This window comes from Falco rusticolus, chromosome 13, assembly GCF_015220075.1.
Source record: "Falco rusticolus isolate bFalRus1 chromosome 13, bFalRus1.pri, whole genome shotgun sequence".
Taxonomy (NCBI): Eukaryota; Metazoa; Chordata; class Aves; order Falconiformes; family Falconidae; genus Falco; species Falco rusticolus.
This window is the reverse complement of record NC_051199.1, coordinates 1,045,372-1,068,894: the sequence shown is the minus strand read 5'-3', so window position 1 is coordinate 1,068,894 and position 23,523 is coordinate 1,045,372. Positions and strand designations below refer to the sequence as shown.

At 70.8% G+C, this 23,523-nt stretch overlaps 4 protein-coding genes across 7 annotated transcripts; 3 read left to right on the top strand and 1 right to left on the bottom strand.

Annotated features, from left to right (window-relative positions):
- The first annotated feature begins 1,189 nt into the window (after window positions 1-1,189).
- On the top strand, window positions 1,190-3,741 carry LOC119156497 (protein PET100 homolog, mitochondrial). The gene is made up of 4 exons (XM_037406260.1): window positions 1,190-1,554; window positions 2,200-2,286; window positions 2,469-2,501; window positions 2,917-3,741. The coding sequence occupies exons 1-4, from the start codon at window positions 1,528-1,530 to the stop codon at window positions 2,974-2,976; spliced, it is 207 nt and encodes a 68-aa protein (XP_037262157.1). The 5' UTR covers window positions 1,190-1,527; the 3' UTR covers window positions 2,977-3,741.
- On the top strand, window positions 2,211-14,141 carry TRAPPC5 (trafficking protein particle complex 5). Of its 3 annotated transcripts, XM_037406249.1 has the most exons (3): window positions 2,211-2,286; window positions 2,469-2,501; window positions 12,826-14,140. In XM_037406249.1, the coding sequence occupies exons 2-3, from the start codon at window positions 2,488-2,490 to the stop codon at window positions 13,394-13,396; spliced, it is 585 nt and encodes a 194-aa protein (XP_037262146.1). In that variant the 5' UTR covers window positions 2,211-2,286; window positions 2,469-2,487; the 3' UTR covers window positions 13,397-14,140. The 3 variants fall into 3 exon arrangements, with proteins under 3 accessions (XP_037262146.1, XP_037262148.1, XP_037262147.1); XM_037406251.1 differs by lacking the exons at window positions 2,211-2,286; window positions 2,469-2,501 and adding an exon at window positions 11,784-11,891 and having other exon boundaries at window positions 12,826-14,141; XM_037406250.1 differs by lacking the exons at window positions 2,211-2,286; window positions 2,469-2,501 and adding an exon at window positions 11,796-11,891 and having other exon boundaries at window positions 12,829-14,141.
- On the bottom strand, window positions 3,641-6,865 carry PCP2 (Purkinje cell protein 2). 2 transcript variants are annotated; one of them, XM_037406257.1, is made up of 4 exons: window positions 6,804-6,865; window positions 5,588-5,738; window positions 5,117-5,241; window positions 3,641-4,436 (listed from the first exon to the last, which is right to left on the bottom strand). In XM_037406257.1, exons 1-4 carry the CDS (start codon window positions 6,846-6,848, stop codon window positions 4,431-4,433), a joined length of 327 nt encoding a protein of 108 aa, XP_037262154.1. In that variant the 5' UTR covers window positions 6,849-6,865; the 3' UTR covers window positions 3,641-4,430. The 2 variants fall into 2 exon arrangements, with proteins under 2 accessions (XP_037262154.1, XP_037262155.1); XM_037406258.1 differs by having other exon boundaries at window positions 5,588-5,720; window positions 6,804-6,851.
- An 828-nt stretch (window positions 14,142-14,969) lies between the features above and the next one.
- Window positions 14,970-20,450, top strand: LOC119156852 (C-type lectin domain family 4 member G-like). The gene is made up of 10 exons (XM_037407232.1): window positions 14,970-15,077; window positions 15,156-15,260; window positions 15,926-15,988; window positions 16,589-16,651; window positions 17,330-17,392; window positions 17,898-17,987; window positions 18,612-18,763; window positions 19,521-19,627; window positions 19,915-20,135; window positions 20,392-20,450. Exons 1-10 carry the CDS (start codon window positions 15,059-15,061, stop codon window positions 20,448-20,450), a joined length of 942 nt encoding a protein of 313 aa, XP_037263129.1. The 5' UTR covers window positions 14,970-15,058.
- Window positions 20,451-23,523: the final 3,073 nt, after the last annotated feature.

Genomic DNA, 23,523 nt, shown 5'->3' with positions numbered 1-23,523 from the left:
CCCCCAGTCCCCATTCTATGCCCACAGCACCCCTGTGTCCCCACCCCTGCCCCGTGAGGTAGCCCCCGGGTCCCCGTGTCCCCCACCTGCCGGGCAGCTCGCGGAGGGCACGTTCGAAGAGCAGGTTGAGGCGGTGGCGTGGCCCCTTCTGCCGCGCCTGGGTGTAGCGCAGCCAGCAGCGCACCGAGAAGGGGTTGCGCAGGATCTCCTCCTCGTGCTGCACGTCCTCCTCCTCCTGCGGGCAGCGCGAAGAGTGAGGGGGGCACAGGGCCAAGGGACAACAGGGACACAGAGCCAGAACGAGCAGGGAGCAAGGATGGAGGGGGATGGGGACATGGAAGGAGGGGGAACAGGGGGGCACAGGGACCAGGAGGAATGGGGGCGGGCGGGGGAAGCAGGACAGGGCAAGGGTGAGCGGCCATGGCAACAAGGAGTGAGAAGAGTGAGAGGTGACAGGGACAAGGGACAACAGGGACACAGAGCCAGAACGAGCAATGAGAGGGACAGGGATGCAGAGCGAGGGGGGACGGGGGGGCACAGGGACCAGGAGGGACAGGAAGCAGGACAGGGCAAGGGTGAGCGGACATAGCAACAAGGAGTAAGAAGAGTGAGGGGTGACAAGGACAAGGGAAAATAGGGACACAGAGCCAGAAGAAGGAGTGATGGGGACAGGAAGCAGGGATGAAGGAGAATGGGGACGTGGAGTGAGGGGGGATGGGGGGCACGGGGACCGGGAGGGATGGGGACGTGGAGTGAGGGGGGATGGGGGGGCGTGAGACGGGCCAGGGGTGCAGGGAGGGGAACTGCACAAGGGCAAGGGGACGTGGGGACAGGGAGTTAGAAGAGCTGAGGAGTGACAGGGACAAGGGGAACAGGGACGTGGAGTGAGGGGGGACGTGGGGCGTGGGGACGCGGGACAGGGCAAAGGGGGGGGGGACATGGCAACAGGGAGTGAGAAGAGAGGGATGATAGGGACAAGGGACAATAGGGACGCAAAGCCAGAATGAGGGGTGACAGAGACAGGGCGCGAGGATGGCGGGGGACGGGGGATGTGGGGGACGAGGACAGAGCGAGGGTGAGGGGACGGGGGACCAGCGAGTGACAAGAGTGAGGGGTGACAAGGACGGGGAGGGCCAGGGGCGCGGGGGGGGGGGGGGGGGGGGGGGCGAGCCCCCCGAACTCACGAAGCAGAGCTCGGGCCGCTCCAGCTCCGGCTCCGGTGGCCGCTCCGGCTCCCGCTCCGGCTCCAGCGGCTCCTCCCGCTCCGGCGCCTCGGCCGCAACCGCCATTTCCTCCCGCTCCGCCATCTTTCTCGGCGGGCTACTATGACGCCACTTCCGCTCTCCCACCCACCCCCGCGCTGATTTTCCGTGCTCTCATTGGCCGTCGCTCCCGCCTTTCAGGGCATTGCCCCTCCTCCGCACTCCTCTAAGCCAACGGGAGGTCTGCGGTGCTGAGGGCTCGGTCAATGGGCGGCCGCTGTGTTCAGTGGTGGGAAAGCGGAAGTGCTGCGGTCAAGGAGGTGCCATGGGGGTGAAGCTGGAGATCTTGCGGGTACCTGGGGGGCTGACTCGGGGGGCACGTACTGGTCTGGGGGGGTGAAAGTGGGGGGTGGGCACCGGCTCTGGGGGGGTATCGGCCCTATGGAGCAATGAGGGGGCGTACCGGCCCCAGGGGAGCAGCGGGGGATGGGTACCGGCCCCGGGGGGTAGTGGGGGGTGTATTGGCCGGGGTGGGGGGGTGGTACTGGCCCCGGGGGGAGGGAGTAAGGGGCGGCTGGGGGGCCGTTGGCCCCGGGGGGGCGGGCAGCTGAGGGGCGGGTACCGGCCCTGGGGGTGGTGGTGGGGGCGCTGGCCCCGGGGGGCAGCGGGGGCCTGGCCTGGGGGACCCTGGAGCATGGCGGGGGGCAGCGGCGGGACAGTGTGGGGGGGACGCTGGGGCCATCCTGGCATGAGGGACAGCAGGGGGGCTGGGGGGAGCACTGGGGACCCCCAGCATGGGTGACGGCGGGGAGGACGGGGACACTGGGGACCCCCAGCACGGGTGACGGCGGTAGGGGCTGGGGATGCTGGCTCTATGCCAGCCCAGGTGCCACCCTCCTGCCCTCAGCCAGGTGACACCGCCCCCACCTGCTGGGGGGAGGGGGGGTGCCGGCCGGGGTCCCGGGGAGGTTGGGGGTGACAGTGTCCCTGTCCCCAGATGCTGCTCTACTTGTCCTTCCCCGTTGGCATCTTCTGGGTCTCCAACCAGGCCGAGTACTTCGAGCGCCACGTGGTGCAGCGCAAGGTGGGGGTGGGGGGCTACTGACACCCCCCCGCTGACCTCACTGACCCCGCTGCCCCCCCCCCCGACACCCCCCCCCCCCCACTGACCCTGCTGGCCTGATCCCGCTGACACACCCACCCCCCACCCCCGATGCTGTTGACCCCGCTGAGCCCCTCCCCGCTGACTCCCCTTCTCTTTCCCAGAGGGAGATTTTTCCTCCGGATGACCCCAACCGGGTAAGTGACCCCCAGTGTCCCCAACATCCCCCCGCCATGTCCCCACCACATCCAGTGTCCCCAGTATCCCCCCACCATGTCCTCAACACCCAACATCCCCCCTGGTGTCCCCAGCACCTCCAGTGTCCCCAACATCCCCCCTGATGTCCCCAGCACCTCTAGTGTCCCAAACATCCCCCCGCCATATCCCCACCATTCTCCTGATGTCCCCAATGTCCCCCCTGGTGCCCTCAGCATCTCCCCCTGTCTCCACGATCCCCAACGTCTCCCTGGTGTCCCCAGCATCCCCCTGGTGTCCCCACCCCCACACGCTGAGGGCAGGACAGGGGACACAGAGGACACCCCCACACCTGGGTACACTCCTGGTGTCCCTGTGTCCCCTGAACCTGTGTCCCCTGACCTGTGTCCCCCCCAGCGGCAGGCGATGGCAGAGCTGAAGCAGCGGCTGCGGGAGGGGAAGGGGACACGAGCCTGAGGGGACACAGGGACATCCAGTTGCTGCGGTGACACAGGGGACCCGTGGCAGCACTGGTGACACCAGTGCCATGGCCATATTGGTGACAGAGGGGACACGTGGCTGCTGGACGAGGCTTCGCTGTGACGCTGCAGCTACCCTGGTGACAGAGGGGACACGTGGGAGCATCCTGTCACCATGGCCAGGACAGTGGTGGCATCACCGTGGCCACCTTGGTGACTGGGGACATGTGGCTCTTCAACATGGCTTCATCGTGACACCATCACCCCGTTGGTGACACAGGGGACATGTCGTCTCATCCTGACACCGTCACTGTGGCCCCATTGGTGACAGAGGGGACATACGACTGTGTCCTGTCACCGCATGTGTCCTGCTGCCATTGCCGCGGCCATATCAGTGACAAAAGGGACACATGGCTTCATCTTCGTGCCATCTGTGTGATAGCATTGGTGACAGAGAGGATGTGTGGCTTTGTCCTGACACCATTGCTCCGTTGGTGACAGAGGGGACACGTGGCTGTGTCCTGCTGCCATTGCTGTGACCACGTTGGTGACAGAGGGGACACATATGGCCTTGTCCTGTCACCGTGTCCGTGACAGAGGGACACGTGGCTGTCCCCATGTCCCTGCCCTGGCAGTGTCACCACAACAGCTGGGGACACATCTGTACCCGCCACTATCCTGCTGCCATCGTGTGACCTCTGTGTTGGAGGGGACAAGTGACACCCCTGGATGTCCCCACCCCAATAAACTGCTGGCACCTGCACCACCTGTGGGGGGGGGGGTGTCATGGTGACAGCAGGGTCACCTGGGGGGGGGTCAGTGTCTCCCAGGGCGTCATGGGGGGTGGCTGAGGTGTCCCCTAGTGCCACCTGGGGTCCTGTGTCACCCCTCTGCCGTGGGTGTCCCCTGGTGCCACCTCCTCCCCGGGTGCCCTGTGTCACCACTCTGCCGTGAGTGTCCCCTGGTGCCACCTGGGGACCATGTGCTCCCCAGTGTCACCCGTCTGCCCTGGGTGTCCCCCTCTACCTTGGTGCCACCCCCTCCCCAGGTGCCCAGTGTCCCCCAGTGTCAGCCCTCTGCTGTGGGTGTCCCCTAGTGCCACCCCCAGTGCTCCATGTCCCATGGTGCCACCCCCTCCCCGGGTGCCCTGTGTCCCCAAGTGCCACCCATCTGCTGTGGGTGTCCCCTGTCCCTTACTGCCACCTCTGCCATGGGTGTCCCCTAGTGCCACCCCCAGTGCCCTGTGTCCCCTGGTGCCACCCAGGGGTGATGGTTGCTATCTTCCCCCGCCCCCGATGCTGCCTGTGTCCCCAAGCCCCCCTCCCACCAGATGTCACAGGCCCCGCGGTGACAAGCTCAGGGGGGTGTTTATTGGGGTGAGGGGCTGGAGGGGGGGATGGGGTGACATGGAGGGATGGGGGACAGGCGGGGGCCCTGCCTGGCTCGGGGTGCTCAGTCCTGTGGGGAGACAGGAGGGGGGTGTCCCCTGGGTGCCCCCCAGGAGGTTCCCCCTGTGCCCCCTCCCCCCCGTCCTGAGTGCTGCCCCCCCCCCCCGGGGGTCCCGTGTTCCCCTCCCCCTTGGGTACTCCTTCCCTGCCCCCCCCCCCCCCCCGGGGAACCCCCTATGGGCCCCCCCAGGTGCCCCCCCCCCCCGTCTTGGTACCCCCTCACTGTCTGCCCCCCCCGCCACCCCCTGCCCCGGGCGCCCCCATCAGCCCCCACCCCTGGTGACCCCCCCCAGCCCCCCCTCGCCCCTCCCCCCCACCAACTGTCCCCGTCAGCCCCCCCCCCGTGTGCCCCGCCCCGTTCCCCTCCCCCCAGGTGTCCTCCCACCATCCCAGCCCCCCCCCCAATCCGCCGCCCCGGGTGCCCCCCCAGCCCCCACCCCTGCCCCCCCACCCCCGGTACCCCCCTCCAGCTCCCGCAGCCCGGGTGCCCCCCCCACCTCGTCGCCCTCCTGGGTGTCCCCCCAGCCCCCTCCCCTCAGCCCCCCCGGCTCCCCACACCCCGGGTGCCCCCCGTCCCATCCCGCCCCCCCCGGGTGTCCCCCCCCGCCGCCGACCCACCCCCCCCGGGTGCCCCCCGCCATCCCCCTCCCCCCCGGGTGTCCCCCCCAGCCGCCCCCCGGTGCCCCCCACCTGGGCGGGCCCGAAGCCGGGCAGGCGGGGCACGGGCAGGCGCTGCTCGTCCATGCGGCGCCCCTGGGAATGCGCCAGCAGCTCCAGCAGCCCGGCCAGCTCGGGGGGGGGGGCGCCGCCCCCGCCTGCGCCAACACATGAACCCACGGCCGGGACGCACGGACAGCCCCCCCCTCCATCCCCCACGGACCCCCCGGCACACACGGCCCCCCCATAAACACCCCGCGGCGTCCCCTCACGGACCCCCCATGGACACCCAGCCCCCCCCGACCCCCCCACGGCCCCCCCCCGGCACCCACAGACACACCCCCAGACCCCTCCGCACCACCTGGCCCCCACGTACACACCCCCCAATGCCCCCGGCACCCCCACCCCCCCGGCACGCACGCCCCCTCCCCAGCCTGGCCCCCCGCCCCCTCCTCCCCCTCCCCCAGCCGCGCCCCCCGCCCTCCACCCCCCCCCGCCCCTCACCGTCGGCCCCCCCCAGGCTGCAGCGCTGCTCGTCCATGCGGGCGCCCTGCACCGAGCTCAGCAGCGAGAAGAAGCCCTCCTGCTCCGGGGACCCCCCCGACTCGGGGGACCCCCCCTGCTCCGGGGACACCCCCTGCTCCGGGGCCCCCCCCTGCAACGGGGACACACCCGGTAAGGGGGAACCCCCGGAACCGGGGACCCCCTCTGAAAAGGAGACGCCCCCCTACCATGGGACGCCCCCCAAAGGACAACCTTCCCAGAAAAGGGGGACCCCCCCTTTGCTTCAGGACACCCCCCTTTAATGGGGACCCCCCCGATATGGGGACAGCCCCGGTAAGGGGGAACCCCCGGAACCGGGGACACCTCCCCCAAAGGACAACCCTCCCGGGAATGGGGGACCCTCCCTTTGCTCCTGCCCCTCCCCCCTTTAATGGGGAGTCCCCTGAAACGGGGACACCCCCCCCCCCATTCCGTGGACCCCACATGCAACAAGGACAGCCCCCAGTAATGGCGGGACCCCCCCCGCAAAGGACAACCCTCCCAGAAAGGGGGGACCCTCCCACTTTAACGGGGAGCCCTCTGAAACGGGGGGACACACCCCATTTCGGGGACCCCCCCCCGGTAAGGGGGAAGGGGGAACCCCCGAAACCGGGGAGCCCCCATGCTAGGGGACCTCCCCGCAAAGGACAACCCTCCCCGCAATGGGGGACCACCCGTTTGCTCCGGGACCCCGCCTCTTTAATGGGGAGTCCCCTGAAACGGGGGGACCCCTCTGCTCCGGGGACACCCCCCTATTCCCAGCCCCCCCCCCCCGGTAAGGGGGACGCCCCTGAGAGGAGACACCCCCCTGCTATGGGACCCCCCCCCGCAAAGGACAACCCTCCCCGCAGTGGGGGACCCCCCGCTTTGCTCCTGTCCCCCCCAGCGGGGAACCCCCCGATACGGGGACACACCCCCCACCCCCCCCATTCTGGGCAGCCCCCCGCCTCGCAGCAGGGAATCCCCCTTTAACGGGGAGCCCCCTGCTTGGGACCCCCCCCCAAAATGGGGGACCCCCGCTATGGGACCCCCCCCCATCACCCATGCTCCCCCCCGCCTTGAATGGGGACCCTCCCTATGGGTGACCCCCACCCTTGGGTGCCCCCTCCCCTTTGTGCCCCCCAAGCCACCCGTACGGATACCCCCCCCACGGGTCCCCCCCCACGGAGTCCCTCACCCCCGCGGGTGCGTGGCCGGGCGCTGTCCCCCCCGGGGCGGCCATGGTGGGTGCAGCACCCACCCCCCACGCCGCCCCTTATACCCCCGCACCCCCCCGCGAGGCCGGCTCAGCGGGGGGGGGGGGGGTGGACACGGGGGGGACACGGGGACGGGGACACGGGGCGGGACACGGGGACGATGAGAGCGTGGGGAGGGGGGCACGGGGTGTGGGGGGGGCCGAGGGCACCCATGGGTGCTCTGGGTGCTGTGGGGCAGTCGTGGGTGCTGTGGGGTGCTATGGGGCACCCGTGGGTGCTGTGGGGTGCCCAGGTGTCTGTGGGGCACCCGTGGGTGCTGTTGGGTGCTATGGGGCACCCGTGGGTGCTGTGGGGTGCCCAGGTGTCTGTGGGGCACCCGTGGGTGCTGTTGGGGTGCTATGGGGCACCCGTGGGTGCTGTCGGGTCCCCAGGTGTCTGTGGGGTGCCCAGGGGTCTGTGGGGAACCCGTGGGTGCTGTTGGGTGCTATGGGGCACCCGTGGGTGCTGTGGAGTCCCCAGGTGTCTGTGGGGTGCCCAGGGGTCTGTGGGGAACCCGTGGGTGCTGTTGGGTGCTATGGGGCACCCGTGGGTGCTGTGGAGTCCCCAGGTGTCTGTGGGTTGCCCAGGGGTCTGTGGGGCACCCATGGGTGCTGTGGGGTGCCCGGGGGTCCGTGGGTGGCTGTGGGGTGACTGTGGGTGCTCCGGGGGTCTGGGGGTCCATGGAGTGACTGCCCGGGGGGCTCTGTGTGTCCGGGGGGCTCAGGGTGCCCGTGGGTGCTCCAGGGTGCCCATGGCTCCACGTGGGTGCTATGGGGTGCCCATGGGTGCTCTGGGGTGCTGTGGATTCGTGGGGTGACTGTGGGTGCTGTGGGTGCTATGGGGCACAATGGGGCGCTGTGGGTGCTGTGGGGCGCTGTGAGTGCTGCGGGCACCCCGGGGTGCTGCGGGGTCCCGGCGGAGGGTCCCCGGGGGGCGGGGGCGGGGGGGATGTGATGGGCCCCCTCCCCCCGCCCCGTGTCCCCAATCCCCCCCTGGCAGCCGCGAGCAATTAACCAAATGGCTCTTAATTGCACCCATAATTCCCCTCCCCCCTCCCGGGAACCAGCTAACCCCGCGGGGGGGAGGGGCGCTCCCCACCCCCCACCTGGATGCTGGGGGGGCACCCACCGCCGGGGGGGCAGGGCCGGCCCATCCCCCACTGCCTCGGGCGGCTCCGCGGGGTGAGGGGGGGGCACGGGGTGTGACACGGGGGGGACACGGGGGGGACACGGGGGGACATGGGGTGACATGCGGGGGACACGGGGCAACATGGAGGTGACACAGGGGGTGACAAAGGGGGGACACGGGGTGTGACATGGGGGGGACATGGGGGGACACGGGGGGTGATGGGGAGTGACATGGGAGAGGGACACGGGGTGACGGGGGGGCACGGGGGGTGACACGGGGGGGTGATGGGGGTGACACGGGGTGTGACACGGGGTGTGACACGGGGGACATGGGGGTGACATGGGAGAGGGACACGGGGGGTGACACAGGGGGACACGGGGTGTGACACGGGGGGACATGGGGTGTGACATGGGGGGACACGGGGTGACACGCAGGGGACACGGGGGGACATGGAGGTGACACAGGGTGACGGGGGGTGACAAAGGGGGGACATGGGGGGACATGGGGTGTGACACGGAAGAGGGACATGGGGGGGACATGGGGTGTGACACGGGGGGACATGGGGGTGACACAGGAGAGGGACACGGGGGGTGACACAGGGAACATGGGGGTGACACAGGAGAGGGACACGGGGGTGACACAGGGGTGACACACGGGGGACATGGGGTGTGACACGGGGGGACACGGGGTGTGACACGGGGTGTGACATGGGGGGACATGGGGTGACACGCGGGGGACACGGGGGGACATGGAGGTGACAGGGTGACACGGGGGTGACAAAGGGGGGACATGGGGTGTGACACAGGAGAGGGACATGGGGGGACACGGGGTGTGACACGGGGGGACATGAGGGTGACACAGGAGAGGGACACGGGGGTGACACAGGGGTGACACGGGGGGACACGGGGTGTGACACGGGGGGACACGGGGGGGGACATGGGGTGTGACATGGGGGGACATGGGGGGACATGGAGGTGACACAGGGTGACACGGGGGTGACAAAGGGGGGACATGGGGGGACACAGGGTATGACACTGGGGGACATGGGGGGACACGGAGTGTGACACGGGTGAGGGACACGGGGGTGACATGGAGGGACACGGGGATGACACGGCATGTGACACAGGGGTGACACAGGGGGTGACATGGGGGGTGACACGGGGGTGAGACGGGGGGGTGACATGGGGGGGTTACACGGGAGAGGGACACGGGGGGTGACACGAGGGGTGACACGGGGGGACACGGGGTGTGACATGGGGGGACATAGGGTGACACGCAGGGGACACGGGGGGACATGGAGGTGACACGGGGTGACATGCGGGGGACACAGGGGATATGGAGGTGACACAGGGTGACACGGGGGGTGACAAAGGGGGGACACGGGGTGTGACACAGGAGAGGGACATGGGGGGTGACATGGGGGGTGACACGGGGGGACGTGGGGGTGACACAGGAGAGGGACACGGGGATGACACGGGGGTGACACGGTGGGACACGGGGTTGACACGCGGGGGACACGGGGGGACACGCGGGGGACACGGGGGGACATGGAGGTGACACAGGGTGACACGGGGGTGACAAAGGGGGGACATGGGGGGACACGGAGTGTGACACGGGTGAGGGACACGGGGGTGACACGGGGGGACACGGGGATGACATGGGGTGTGACATGGGGGTGACACGGTGGGGTGACACGGTGGGTGACACGGGGGGGTGACACGGGGGGTGATGGGGGTGACACGGGAGAGGGACATGAGGGGTGACACGGGGGGGACACGGGGGTGGCACCTGGTGTCCCCCACCCATGGTTGCCACTCACCCACGAGGGCAGGGACCCCTGCCGGGACAGTGTTGTCACCGCAGTGTCCCCCCAGAGGCCCCAGTGGCCCCCAGTGCCTCCCAGTTTCCACCCAGTATCTGGCAGTGTCCTCCAGTTCCCACCCAGTGCCCCCCAGTTCCCACGCAGGGTCCCCTCTGTCCCCTTGCCGTGTCCCCAGGTGCCCCCAGTGCCCTTCCCCCAATTCCCAGTTACCCCTCCCCCTCCCCCTAGTCCCCATCTGGTATCTCCAGTAATCCGCCCCATCCCTTCAGCACCCCCAGTTACCAACCCAGTCCCTCCCAGTTACTCCCCCAATTACCCCCCCAGTCCCTCCCAGTTACCCCCCCAGTCCCTCCCAGTGCCCCCCCGCTCCCCCAGTTACCCTGCAGTCCCTCCCAGTTACCCCCCAGTCCCTCCCAGTGCCCCCCCAGTCCCTCCCAGTTACCCCCCAGTCCCACCAGTTGCCCACCAGTTCCTCCCAGCTCCCCCAGTTGCCCCCCAGTTCCTCCTAGCTCCCCTAGTTGCCCTCCAGTCCCCCCCAGACCCTCCCAGTTACCCCCCAGTCCCCCCAGTCCCTCCCAGTTACTCCCCAGTCCCTCCCAGTGCCCCCCTAGCTCCCCCAGTTACCCCCCAGTCCCCCCAGTACCTCCCCAGCTCCCCCAGTTACCCCCCAGTCCCTCCCAGTGCCCCCCTGCTCCCCCAGTTACCCCCCAGTCCCTCCCAGTGCCCTGCCCCAGCTGGGCGCTTGGCCAGCAGGCCATGCCCTGCCCCCCTCCGTGTCCCCGTCCCCCCCCGGGGATCCTGAGTCCCCATGTCCCCCCTGTCCCCCCTCCCCCCATGTCCCCCCGGTCCCCATGTCCCCCACCCCCCCGTGCGCCCCCCCCAGACGGGGTCCCCATGCCCTGGGGACACCAGCCCTGCCCCCCCCCCCCGCAGGGACCCCCAGGGACAGGGACACCTGTGGGGACACCGGGGGGTGCGGCCCGAGCTGGGGGGTCCGGGGGGGGCACCCATGATTGGGGGGTCTCACCGGGGGGGGGGCGGGGGGGAGCTGTGCCAGCGGGCCAGGCCGCCCTGTCCCCTCCCCGGGTGTCACCGTGTCCCCCCCCTCCTCCGGGTCCCCCCCGGGCCCTCCCCAGCCCCGCCCCTCCAGGGACCCCCACCACGGGACACCCCCCCCCCGTTCCCCCCCCGGTGTGTGTCCCCTCCCCCCCGGTGTCCCCCCTGACCCCCCCCCCCGTGACCCCCTCGGTGTCTCCCCTGTCCCCCCCCGGGGCCCCCCCCCCCCGCCCCACACAGGCACAGGCAGGGACAGGGGTCAGAGCTCAGGGGTCACGGGGGGGCGCGGGGATGTCACCTGGACACCCGGGTCCGTGCTCCCCTCCCCCCCCCATTGCCCCTCTTGCGTGACGCTCCTGATGACGTCACTGAAGATTTCCGGGGCCGCCCCTCCCCCACACCAGCTGGCGGGGCCAGGTGTCCGAGGGGGGAGGGGCGGGGGTCCCCGGCGGCCGGGCTCCTCCCCCCCGTGTGTGATTGTACCCCGCCCCGTGGGCGGGACCCGGAGCCTGGGTCCCCCCGCCCTCGCACCGTGGGGGGCAGGGCCGGCGGCGCGGTCACGTGGCCGGGGCCGCCTGTCTGTCCGCCGGAGGGGCGGGTGTCTGCGTTGGCTCTGGCCCCGCCTCACCGCCTCGGGCCCCGCCCCGCCGCTTCGACCCCGCCCTGCCGCTTCGACCCCGCCCCGCCGCTTCGACCCCGCCCCGCCGCTTCGGGCCCCGCCCCGCTGCTTCGACCCCGCCCCGCCGCTTCGACCCCGCCCTGCCGCTTCGGGCCCCGCCCCGCCGCTTCGACCCCGCCCCGCCGCTTCGACCCCGCCCCCGCCCGCTTCGACCCCGCCCCCGCCTGCTTCGGGCCCCGCCCCGCTGTTTCGGCCCCGCTCCAGTCCCCGCCCCACGGTTGCCCCGGGAGACGCGGCCCCGCCTCTGGCGCTTTGCGGCAGCCTCGCGGCGTTTTCCAGGCGGCGGCGGCCGTACAGCTGCCGTAAAACGGCCGTAAAGCGAGAGCGGGCAGCGGCCGCCGCAGGGTGGGTAGCCGTGGGGCGGGGGGGGCTGGGCCCGATCTCCCCCTCCCCCTTCCGTGTCCCACCCTGTGTCTCTGCTGCGTGCTCCTCCCTCCCCGGTGCCCACCGGCCCCCCCCGGGCCCCCCCCCCCCGCTCCTCTAACACCCCCTCAGCCCCCCCCTCCACCGGGCCCCCCGTGTTCTGGTCGCCCCCCCAGCCATCCCCATCACTTTCTCTGGCCATCTTGGCACCCCCTTTGCTTCCCCAGAGCCTCCCCCTTTCCTGAGCTCCCAGGCCCCCTCCAGCCGCACCCCTCCAGGACCCCCTGTCCCCCGTGTTCTGGTTACCCCCCCCCCCCCAGCCATCCCCATCATCCCCATCACCTTCTCTGCCCACCCCGCGACACCCTTTGCTTCCTCACCCCCCCTAGCTCTCAGGACCCCTCCAGCCGCCCCCCTCCAGGCCCCCCCCCCCCCATTATCCCCCCATGTTCTGATTGCCCCCCCCAGCCATTCCCCATCACCTCCTCTGCCCACCCTGCGACTCCCTTTGCTTCTCCACTCCCCCCAACTCCCAGGACCCTTCCAGCCACCCCCCTCCAGGCCCCTCTTGCCCCCCCCCCCATCCCCCGACCCCCCTGTGTTCTGGTTGCCCCCCCCCAGCCATCCCCATCCCCTCCTCTGCCCACCCTGTGACCCCCTTCAATCACTCATAGCCTCCCACCCCCCCCAGCTCTCAGGACCCCTCCAGCCACGCCCCTCCAGGCCCCCCCAGACCCCTCCAACCCCCTCATTACCCCCCCAGCCATCCCTCATCACCTCCTCTGCCTGCCCTGCGACCCCCTTCGGATGCCCACAGCCTCCCCACCCCCCCTGAGCTCCCAGGACCCCTCCAGCCACCCCCCTATAGCCCCCCTCCAGCCCCCCCAGTGACCCCCCCATGTTCTTGCCCCACCAGCAGGATGGACGCCCGCTTCACCCGGGGCAAGTCGCCGCTGCTGGAGCGTGCCCTGGGCCGGCCCCGCACCGAGGTGAGCCTCAGCGCCTTCGCCCTCCTCTTCTCCGAGCTGGTCCAGTACTGCCAGAACCGCGTCTACTCGGTGGCCGAGCTGCAGGCCAAGCTGGCCCGCCTGGGCCAGCAGGTGGGCCTCCGCGTCCTGGATGCCTTGGTGGCCCGGGAGAAGAGTGGGCGGCGTGAAACCAAAGTCCTCAACATCCTCCTCTTCGTCAAGGGCCCCGTCTGGCGGGCTCTCTTCGGGAAGGAAGCCGACAAGCTGGAGCAAGCCAACGACGACGACAAGACCTACTACGTCATCGAGAAGGAGCCGCTGGTCAACACATACATCTCGATCCCCAAGGAGAACAGCACCCTCAACTGTGCCGCCTTCACCGCTGGCCTGGTGGAGGCCGTCCTCACTGCCAGCGGCTTCCCCGCCAAGGTCACTGCGCACTGGCACAAGGGCACCACCCTCATGATCAAGTTCGAGGAGGCCGTCATCGCCCGTGACAAGAGCCTGGAGGGGCGCTGAAGGGGGGGAGGGCTACCCGGGGGGGTGCTGGAGGTGGGGTGGGTTCCTCAGAGTCAGCACTTGGGCCTTGCGGGGGTTCTCGGCCACCCACAGGGGTGCGAGAGCTGAGTTAGGTCCCTGGACACCACCCAGGGTCCCTCCTGATGGCCATTGGGCACCCTGGGTCCTTCACCACCATCCCGTGTCCCCCTAGATCACCCTCAGGCGCCCTCAGGGATGTTGGAGCTGGGTTGGGTGCCTGGACACCATCCTGTGTCCCCCCAGATGGCCCTTGGGTGCCGTTGGGGATGCTGGAGGTGGTTGGGGTCCTTCACCACCATCCCGTGTCCCCCCGGATGTCCCTTGGATGCCCTCAGGGACATTGGAGCTGGGTTGGGTCCTCCACCTCCATCCCGTGTCCCCCCTGATGGCCCTTGGTCTCCCTTGGGGGTGCTGGGGTCCCTTTGCATCCCTGGACACCACCCCTTGTCCCTCCTGGTGGCCCTTGGCCTCCCCTGGGGACGCTGGAGCTCATCTGGGTCCCTCACCACTGTCCCTTGTCCCTCCTGATGGCCCCTGTCCTGCCTTGGGGACAGCGAGGGGTCGTCGTGTTCCTGGATGCCATTCCTTGTCCTTCCTGATGTTCCTCAGCTGCCCTTGGGGACATCGGAGGTGGTTGGGTCCCTCACTGTCCCTTGCGGTGGCCCTCGCTGTCTCGGGGACGCTGGAGCTGGTTGCTGTCATTATAAACCTCTCTTGTTCCTCCTGGTGGCCCTCGGCTCTCGTTTGCAGGGGGTGGGGACATCCTGGGGCTGAGCTGGGTCCCCAGACACCGTCCCTCATCCCTCCTGGTGGCCCTTGGGCCCCCCTGGGGACACAGGTTGGCCCGAGTCCCTCATGGTGGCCTTTGGCCTCATGTCCCTCACCGTCATCCCTTGTCCCCCCAGTGGCCCTCGGTATCTCCTGGGGATGTTCGGGCTGGTCCCTGTCCCTTCCAGTCACCCTCGGCTCATCACCGGGGGAGTGAGGACACCCTGGGGTGGCTTCTGTCCCTCCACAGTGGCACTGTCCCCTCAGGGGCTTTGGGGCTGCAGTGGGGCAGCTGGTGTCCCCAAGCCCTGTCCCTTGTCCCTCCTGGGGACATGGGATGTCCCCTGTCCCTTTGGGGTCACTATGGCTGCTCCTTGGGGACATCGGGTTGTCCTCTATCTCCTTGGGGACATTGTGTTGTCCTCTATCTCCTTGAGGACACGGGGCGGGTCCTTGGGGACATCAGGTTGTCCTCTATCTGCTTGGGAACACTGGGGCGGGTCCTTGTCCCCTTGGGGACACTGGGGGGCTCCTTGGGGACATGGGGTTGTCCTCTGTCTCATTGGGAACACTATGGTGAGTCCCTGTCCCCTTGGGGACACCTGAGCTTGACACCGGGGGGCTCCTTGTCCCCCTGGGGACACCTGAGCTCGTCCCTGGGGACACTGGGCCCTTGGGGACCCTGTCCCCACCCTGGGTGCCATTGCTGTCACATGCAGGGTGGCCGCACCCTGTGCCCATGTCCCCGTCCCCCCCCAAAGCCACTTCCTTCCCCAAAGTGCTGCGCTGGCAGCCGGGCGGGGGGTGGCACGTGTCCCCAAGGTGGCGGCTGCTGGTGGCCTTGGGGTGTCACTGCCTGGACACGCCGCACCCATGGGACAGCGCTGGGCAGGTGCTGGGGGAGCCGAGGGGGGGGGGGGCAGTGCCCCATGTCCCCCTCCCCGCTGACCGGTGTCCTTTGTCCCCGCAGGCGGGCGGTGGCTGTGGGACATGGGGGCCCCCTCGGGGCTCTGTCTGCTGCTGGTGGCCACCAGCCTGGCCTGGGGGGGGCTGCTGGGCGTGTTGCTGGGTCGGCGTGAGTCAGGGGGACAGGGGGACATGGGGGGGACATTGGGGAGACGTGGGGATGGGGGGGGACATGGGGACGTTGGGGGGACATGGGAGGGGATGTGGGGATGGGGGGGACACAGGGACATTGGGGGGATATGGGGGGAAGTGGGGTGACACGGGGACCTTGGGGGGACATGGGGGTATGTGGAGGGATGTGGGGACAGGGGGGACATGGGGACACTGGGGGGACGGGGACACAGGGACACTGGGGGGCTGTGGGCATGGGAGGGACATGGGGACATTGTGGGGATGTGGGGGACGCAGGGGCACATGGGGACATTGGGGGGATGGGGGACACGGGGGCATTGGGGGGACATGGGGACATTGGGGACATGGGGGGATGTGGGGATGGTGGGGACATGGGGACATTGTGGGGATGTGGGGGGACATGGGGGTGGGGGGACATGGGGATGGGGGGACATGGGGACAATGCGGGGACATGGGGGTATGTGGAGGGATGTGGGGACAGGGGGGACACAGGGACATTGGGGGGATGGGGGGGGGCGGAAGGGGACAGGGCAGGACATAAGGTGACATTGGGACATAGAGGGGGACGTGAGTGTGGGGACACTGGGGACAAGGGCCGGGGGGCGCTGGGGGGTGACAGGGTGACAGTGTCCCCCCGCCCAGACGCGGCGCTGAGCCAGGAGATCCGGCGCTTGCGGGAGGGCCAGGAGCTGCTGGCGGGGAACGGTGACATGGGACGGGGGGACAGGGGGGACAGGGACGTGGCGAGGGCTCCGGGGGGACAGGAGGGGGTGGCAGTGGGTGACAGGTGGGTGGCAGGGACAGCAGTGGCTCGAGGCGGTGGGTGGCCATGGGTGACAGCACCGGTGGCGTGGGGACTGGTGGCCATGCTGGTGGGTGGCAGCCGGTGGTGGCAGCAGGTGACAGGGGGTGACAAGAGGTGGTGGTGGCACTGGTGGCAGTGGGTGGCAGTGGGTGGCAGCGGGTGACGGGGTGACGGGAGGTGGTGGTGGCAGTGGTGGTGGGTGGTGGCAGCGGATGACAGGGGGTGACAGGAGGTGGTGGTGGCACTGTTGGCAGTGGGTGGCAGTGGGTGGCAGCGGGTGACGGGGTGACAGGAGGTGGTGGTGGCACTGTTGGCAGTGGGTGACAGTGGGTGGTGGCAGCGGGTGACGGGGTGACAGGAGGTGGTGGTGGCAGTGGTGGTGGGTGGTGGCAGCGGGTGACAGGGGGTGACAGGAGGTGGTGGTGGCACTGGTGGCGGTGGGTGACAGGAGGTGGTGGCACTGGTGGCAGTGGGTGACAGTGGGTGACATGTCCCCGCAGGCTCAGCGCTGGCGTTGGCGCTGGCGATGCTGGAGAGGAACCAGACGCAGCTGCAGCAGCTTGGTGGGTGACACTGTCACTCCCTGTCACCTGCATCACCCCCTGTCACCTGTGTCACCCCCTGTCACCGGCATCACCCTCTGCATCTGTGCTGTATCCCCCTGTAACCCGTGGCACCCCCTCACCATTGTCATCCTTGTGTCCCCAATGTCCCTATGTCCCCCCAATGTCCCCCCATGTCCCCCCAATGTCCCCCCAATGTCCCCAAGTCCCCTCAGTGTCACCATGTCCCCAAGTCCCCCAATGTCTCCATGTCCCCTCAGTGTCCCCATGTCCCCCCAATGTCCCCATGTCCCCTCAATGTCCCCATGTCCCCTCAATGTCCCCATGTCTCCCCAATGTCCCCATGTCCCCTCAATGTCCCCAAGTCCCCATGTCCCCCAATGTCCCCATGTCCCCATGTCTCCTCAATGTCCCCATGTCCCCTCAATGTCCCCAAGTCCCCCAATGTCCCCATGTGCCCCCAGTGTCCCCATGTGCCCCCAGTGTCCCCATGTCCCCATGTCTCCCCAATGTCCCCATGTCCCCCGCAATGTCCCCGTCTCCCCCCAGTGTCCCCATGTCCCCCCAATGTCCCCATCTCCCCCTGTGCTCCCATGTCTCCCCAATGTCCCTATATCCCCGTGTCCCCCCAGTGTCCCCATGTCTCCCCAACGTCCCCGCTGTCCCTGTGTCCCCCAGGTGCGGAGACGGCCACGCTTCTGGAGGTCCTGTCTGCCAACCAGAGCGCGACCCGCATGGAAGGTGGGGACATGGGGACAAGGGGGCACATCTAGTGACCTGGGGGCAGGAGGGTTGTGGGGTGACATGGGGGATAAGGGGGGACATTGGGTGACATCAGGGGACATGGGGATGTGACGGGATGTGGGGATGGGGGGACATGGGGTGACATGGGTGGCGTAAAGCCATGGCACCATGGGGGGGACAGGGGGACATGGGGGATAAGGGGGAAATCAGGGGACATTGGGGGACAGGGGGCTGTGACAGGATGTGGGGACAGGGGGACATGGAGTGACATGGGCCAGGGGAGACATGGGGTGACATGGGGGATAAGGGGGGACATCGGGGGACATCAGGGGATGTGGGCATGTGACGGGATGTGGGGACAGGGGGACATGGGGTGCCATGGGTGGCACAGGGCCACGGCACCACGGGGGGACATGGGCCGTGACGGGCTCAGGGGACACCCGGGGCCGTGGTGCCCTGGGTGGCAGTGCCACTGGGGGTCCTGTGTCCCTGCTGTCCCCAGTGTCGGGGACGATGGTGGCCGTCTGGCGGGATCGCGATGACACGCGGGCTGCGCTGCACCAGCTGCTGCTGGCACTCTGGGCCCACAACGGTGGGGGGGGACCCCTGGGGGGGGGACGGGACCCCTGGGTCCCTGGGTCTGTGCGTGGGGGGTCACCTGGGTCCCTGGGTCCATGTGGGGGGGAGTCACCTGGATGGGGGGTCCCCTGGGTCCGTGTGTGTGGGTGTCACCTGGGTAGGGGGATCCCTGGTCCATGGGTGGGGGGTCACCCGGATGGGGGGGTTACCTGGGTGCCTGGGTCTCTGGGTGGGGGGTCCCCTGGGTCCATGGGTGGGGGTACCCCTGGGTGCCTGGGTTGCGGGGGGGGGGTGGGTCACCTTGGTTCCTGGGTCCGTGGGTGGGGGGTCACCCAGATGGGGGGTCAGCTGGGTCCCTGGGTCCATGTGGGGGGGGTCATCTGAGAGGGGGGTGTCACCTGGATCCCTGGGTCCATTGGAGGGGGGTCACCTGGGTGGGGGCTCCCCTGGGCCCATGGGTGGGCGGTCCCCTGGGTCCCTGGGTGCCCAGATGCCTGGGTCCATGGTGGGGGGTCACCTGGGTGGGGGGTCCCCTGAGTCTCTGGGTGGGAGGGGTCCCCTGGGCGCCCGGACACCTGGGTCGCTGGATGTGGGGTCACCCGGCTCGGGGGTCACCGGTGCCCCCGGGTGCCCCCAGGCTCGGGCTGCGCCATCTGCCCCCCCGGGTGGCGGCTGCACGGGGGCAGCTGTTACCGCTTCGGCCGGGGGGCTGCGGGGTGGGCGCAGGCCCAGGGGCTCTGCCGGGAGCAGGGGGCTCAGCTGGCGGTCATCGGGGACCCCCAGGAGCAGGTGGGCACCCGGGGGGGGTACCCCTGTGTCCTGGGGGGTGGGGGTGCACCCATGGGTGGGGGGGCACACCTGCATCCCGCGGGGGGGACAGACCCAGGAGGGGGTGGGCACCCATGGGTGGGGGGATGGGGGTCCTGAACACCTGACCTGGGGGGCTGTAGGGGGGTTCCGTGGGGGTCTTCGGGGTGCTGGGGAGGTGCTGGAGGGTGCTGGGGGTGCCATGGGGGGTCTAGGGGGGCTATGTGGTGCCATGGGGGGTCTGTGGGGTGCTGGGGGGTCCATGGGGGGTCTGGGGGGGTCTGGGGGTGCCATGGGGGTGCTGGGGGGGGCCACCGGGTGCCATGGGGGGTCCGTGGGGGGCTGGGGGTTCCATGGGGGGGCTGGGGGGGGCTGGGGGTGCCACGGGGCTCCATGGGGGGCTGGGGGGTCCATGGGGTGTCTGTGGGGGGCTGGGGCTGCCACGGGGGGTCTGTGGGGGGCTGGGGGGTCCATGGGGGGTCTGTGGGGGGCTGGGGCTGCCACGGGGGGTCTGTGGGGGGTTGGGGGGTCCATTGGGGGTCTGTGGGGGGCTGGGGCTGCCACGGGGGGTCCGTGGGGGGCTGGGGGCGTCCATGGGGGGGCTGGGGGGTGCTAGGGGGCCCACCGGGTGCCATGGTGGGTCTGTGGGGGTCCTTGAGGTGCTGCGGGGGTCCGTGGGGTGCTGGGGGTGCATGGGGGTCGGTGGGGGTCAGCAGCCCCCCCCCCCCCCCCCCCCCAGTCCTTCCTGGCCGGGATCTCCCCCCCCCACGACTCCTGGATCGGGCTCCACGACCGCAGCTCCGAGGGCTCCTTCCAGTGGGTGGACGGGAGTCCCAGCACCTACCGGTAGGGGGGCTGGGGGGACCATGGGGGGCTGGGGGGGCATGGGGGGCTGGGGGGACCATGGGGGGCTGGGGGGGACATGCCATGGGGGCCTGGGAAGGGCCGTGCGGGGCTGGGGGGGCCATGCCATGGGGGGCTGGGGGGTTCAAGGGGGGGCGTGGATGCCCGGGGTGGTGTCGGGGGGCTGGGGGTGCCGGGGGGCTCTATGGGGCACTGGGGGGTTCCGGGGTGCAACTGGGGGTCGGGGCTGGGTGGGTAGGGCCATGACCGCCCCCCTCCTCCCCCCTCAGGAACTGGCGCTGGGGGCAGCCGGACGAGGCGGGGGGGGGCGAGGACTGCGTGGCCATGGACCCCCGGGGGGGGGTGGGGGGACCGGCCCTGCGCCTCCGCCCCGGGGGGGTGGGTCTGCGAGCGGCCCTGGGGGTGCTGAGCCCCCGGCCCCCCCGCTCCCCCCGGCAGCCCCCCCCCCCCCAGACCCCCCGCTCCCCCAGGACCACCCCGGATCCCCCCCGCACCCCCAGCCACCCCCCCGCTCCCCTGGCCCCCCAACACCCCCCCTGCTCCCCCAGGAACCCCCAGGTCCCCCCTTCCCTTCCCCCCCCCCCCGGACCTCCCAGCCCCCCCCCCCCCCCGCTTCCCGCGGACCCCCCCGGACCCCCTCCCCCTCCCCAGGCCCCTCAAGACTCTTCCCGGCTCCCCCATGGCCCGCCCCGGGACCCCTCCCCCCATGGCCCCCCCACCCCCACCCCCCCGCTCGGGCTGTTCAGGTGACAATAAACTGGTGTGTGACACTGGGGGACACTGTGGGGCGGGGGGGGGCACTTAAGGTCACTGGGGGGGGACATGGGGGGGGCATAAGGACACTTGGGGGGACACATGGGGTGCGCCGGGGGGGCATTTGGGGACACGGGGGGGCATGTGGGGGTGTCCTGGGGGGACACATCTGGTGACACGGGGGGGGGGCGTTGGGGGACACTGGGGGGACACGGGGGGGCACTTGGCAACACATATGGGGTCACACGGGGGGGCATTTAGGGACGCGGGGTGACACAGGGGGGAAATCTGGGGGTTCCCTGGGGGGACACATGGGGCGCCCCGAGGGGGGAATTTGGGGGGCACGGGGGGGGGACACATCTGGTGACACGGGGGGGGGCGTTGGGGGACACTGGGGGGACACATGAGGTGACACACGGGGGGGCGTTTGGGGGTGCCCTGGGGGGATCCCCCGCTCCTCCCCCCACCCCTCCTCCACAGACGTGGCGCTCCGCAGCACAGCCTTTATTGGGGGGGGGGGGGGGCGGGGGCCCCCCGCGTGCCGCTCAGGGCGGGGGGGTCCCGGCCGGGGGCGCCCCCCCCGCCACCCCCCGCAGCTGCCCCAGCTCCGCCCGCAGCTCCGCCTCCTGCGCCCCCCCCTGCGCCCCGAACCGCCGCCCTGGGGGAGGGGGCGGTCAGGGGGGGCCCTCCCAGTGCCCCCCAGTGGGGGTCCCACTGCCTTCCCAGCCCCTCCTAGTGCCTCCCACTGGGGTCCCAGTGCCCCCCAGTCCCTCCCAGTGCCCTCCAGTGGGGGTCCCAGTCCCCCCCAGCCCCTACCAGTGGCTCCCAGTCCCTCCTAGTTGGGGTCCCAGTCCTCCCCAGTGCCTCCCGTGGATCCTAGTCCTTCCCAATGGGTGTCCCAGTGCCCCCCAGTCCCTGCCAGTGGTTCCCAGTCCCTCCCAGTGGGGGTCCCAGTGCCTCCCCAGTCCCCACCATGGCTCCCAGTCCCTCCCAGTGAGTGTCTCTGTGCCCCCCAGTCCCTCCCAGTGGGGATCCCAGTGCCCCCCAGTCCCTCCCAGTGGCTCCCAGTCCCTCCCAGTGGGGGTCCCAGTGTCCCCCAGTCCCTCCCAGTTCCTCCCAGTCCCTCCCAGTCCCACCCCGTGGCGCCCAGTCCCTCCCCGTGGGGGTCCCAGTCCCCCCCAGTCCCTCCCCGTGGGGGTCCCAGTGCCCCCAGCCCCCCAGGCACCTTCCTGGCGCAGGCGCAGCACCTCGGCCCCCAGGCGCTGCCCGGCCACCCACCGCTGCCACCCTGGGGGGGGACAGGGACACCCTGGGGACCCGGGCCGGGCGGGGGGCACCGCCAGTGGGGGACCCGGGCCGGGTGGGGGGCACCGCCAGTGCCTGCGTGGCCTCAGGAGCCCCCTGCCCCCCCCCGCTGTGTGACCCCTCCCTCCTGTCCCCATGTCCCCCCAAGTCCCCCCTCACCTCCCTGCTTCCCCATGCCCCCCTCACCCCTCTCCATGCCCCCCATCCCCTCCCATGTCCCCCCTCAGCCCCCCATGCCCCCCCTCACCCCCCCCTGTCCCCCCACTCCCCTCGCCCTCCCCCACTTACCGTCCTTCTCCTCCTGCTCCATCTGCCCCCGCAGCTCTGCCAGCCGCTGCCACCACCCTGGCACTGGGGGGGTCGGGGGGGTCAGGGGGGGCTCAGGGGGCTCCCAGTGGGGCCCTGTGTCTTTAGGGGTCCCCGTGGGGGTGTTCCAGGGATCACAGGATCCAGGACAGGGCAGTCTGGGGGGAGCCCAGTGTGTTGGGGGGGGGTGTCCTGGGGGGGTCTCAGGGGGTCCTGGAGGGGGGCTGGTGTGTCAGGGGTTCCGGGGGAGTCCAAGGGGGCTCCTGGGGGGTTCCAGGGGGTGTTAAGGGGTTTTGGGGGCAGGGGTGGTCCCAAGGGCTTGTGGGGGGTCCTAGGGGTGTATGAGGGGTCCCAGGCAGTGCTGGGGAGTCCTGTGGGGGTCCCGGGGGGTCCTGGGGTCTCACCGTGCTCCCACAGCTGCTGCTGGTGCTCCTGCAGTGAGGCCAGGTCCCGAGAGAGCCCCATGTCTGGGGGGAGGGGGGATGTCAGTAGCGGGGGGGGGTCGGGGGGGGGTATCGGTGGGAGGGGGTGGGGGGGGCTGCTATAGGGTTTCAGCGGCGCGGGGGGGGGCGGAATCTGTGGGGGTGGGAGTTGGGGGGATGGGAGTTGGGGGGAGGTCGCTGGGGGGTCTGAAAGGTCATGGGGGTCCATGGAGGGCAGTGGGGGGTTTTGAGAGGGGTCACTGGGGGGGGTGTCAGTGGGGAGGCAGCAAAGGGTCAGTGGGGGGTCTGGGGTTGTTACTGGGGGGGTTCGTGGGCGTCAGGGGTGGTTACTGGGGGGGTCTCTGGGAGGTCAGGGGCGGTTACTGGGGGGGTCCCGGGGGGTCCGAGGTGGTTACTGGGGGGGTCTCTGGGGAGTTCCCTGGGGGTCAGGGGTGGGGCGATAGACTGGGGACTCCCTGGAGCCCCTATGGGTGCTTGGGGGGGGGTCACTCACCGAGCAGCAGCAGCACCAGCACCAGCCCAGCCCCCAGCAGGAAGCAGCCGCCTGCGACCCCCAGCGCCCCCCCCGAGCCCGAGGCTGCACGGAGGGGGTGTCACCGGGGGGCACCCCAGCACCCCGAGTCCTCCCCCAACCACCCCCAGAGCCGCCCCCCCCCCAGGGACCCCCCTTCCCCTTGGGATCCTCCCCAAACTCCCCGGGACTCCCACCCGCCCCCCTAGATCCCCACCCCCACTCTCGGGCCTGCACGGGAGGGGGGGGCGGGGGGGACAGGGTGGCACCTGGGGTCACTCGCGACCCCCCGGGGCCTCCCCCACCCCCCCAGGGACCCCCTTCCCTTGGGACCCCCAAACTCCCTCCCGCTGCCCTGCCCCATCCCCACGGCTGCACGGGGCGGGGGGGGGGAAGTCACCGGGGATGACCCCGGCATCCCCCCCTCCCCCAGGACCCCCCCCCAAACCCCCACGCCCCGGGACCCCCCGGCGGCACCTGCCCGTCCCCAGCCCATGAGCGCAGCGAGTATGGCCAGGCCCGGACCACGCCCCCCCACCACGCCCGGGCCACGCCCCGTA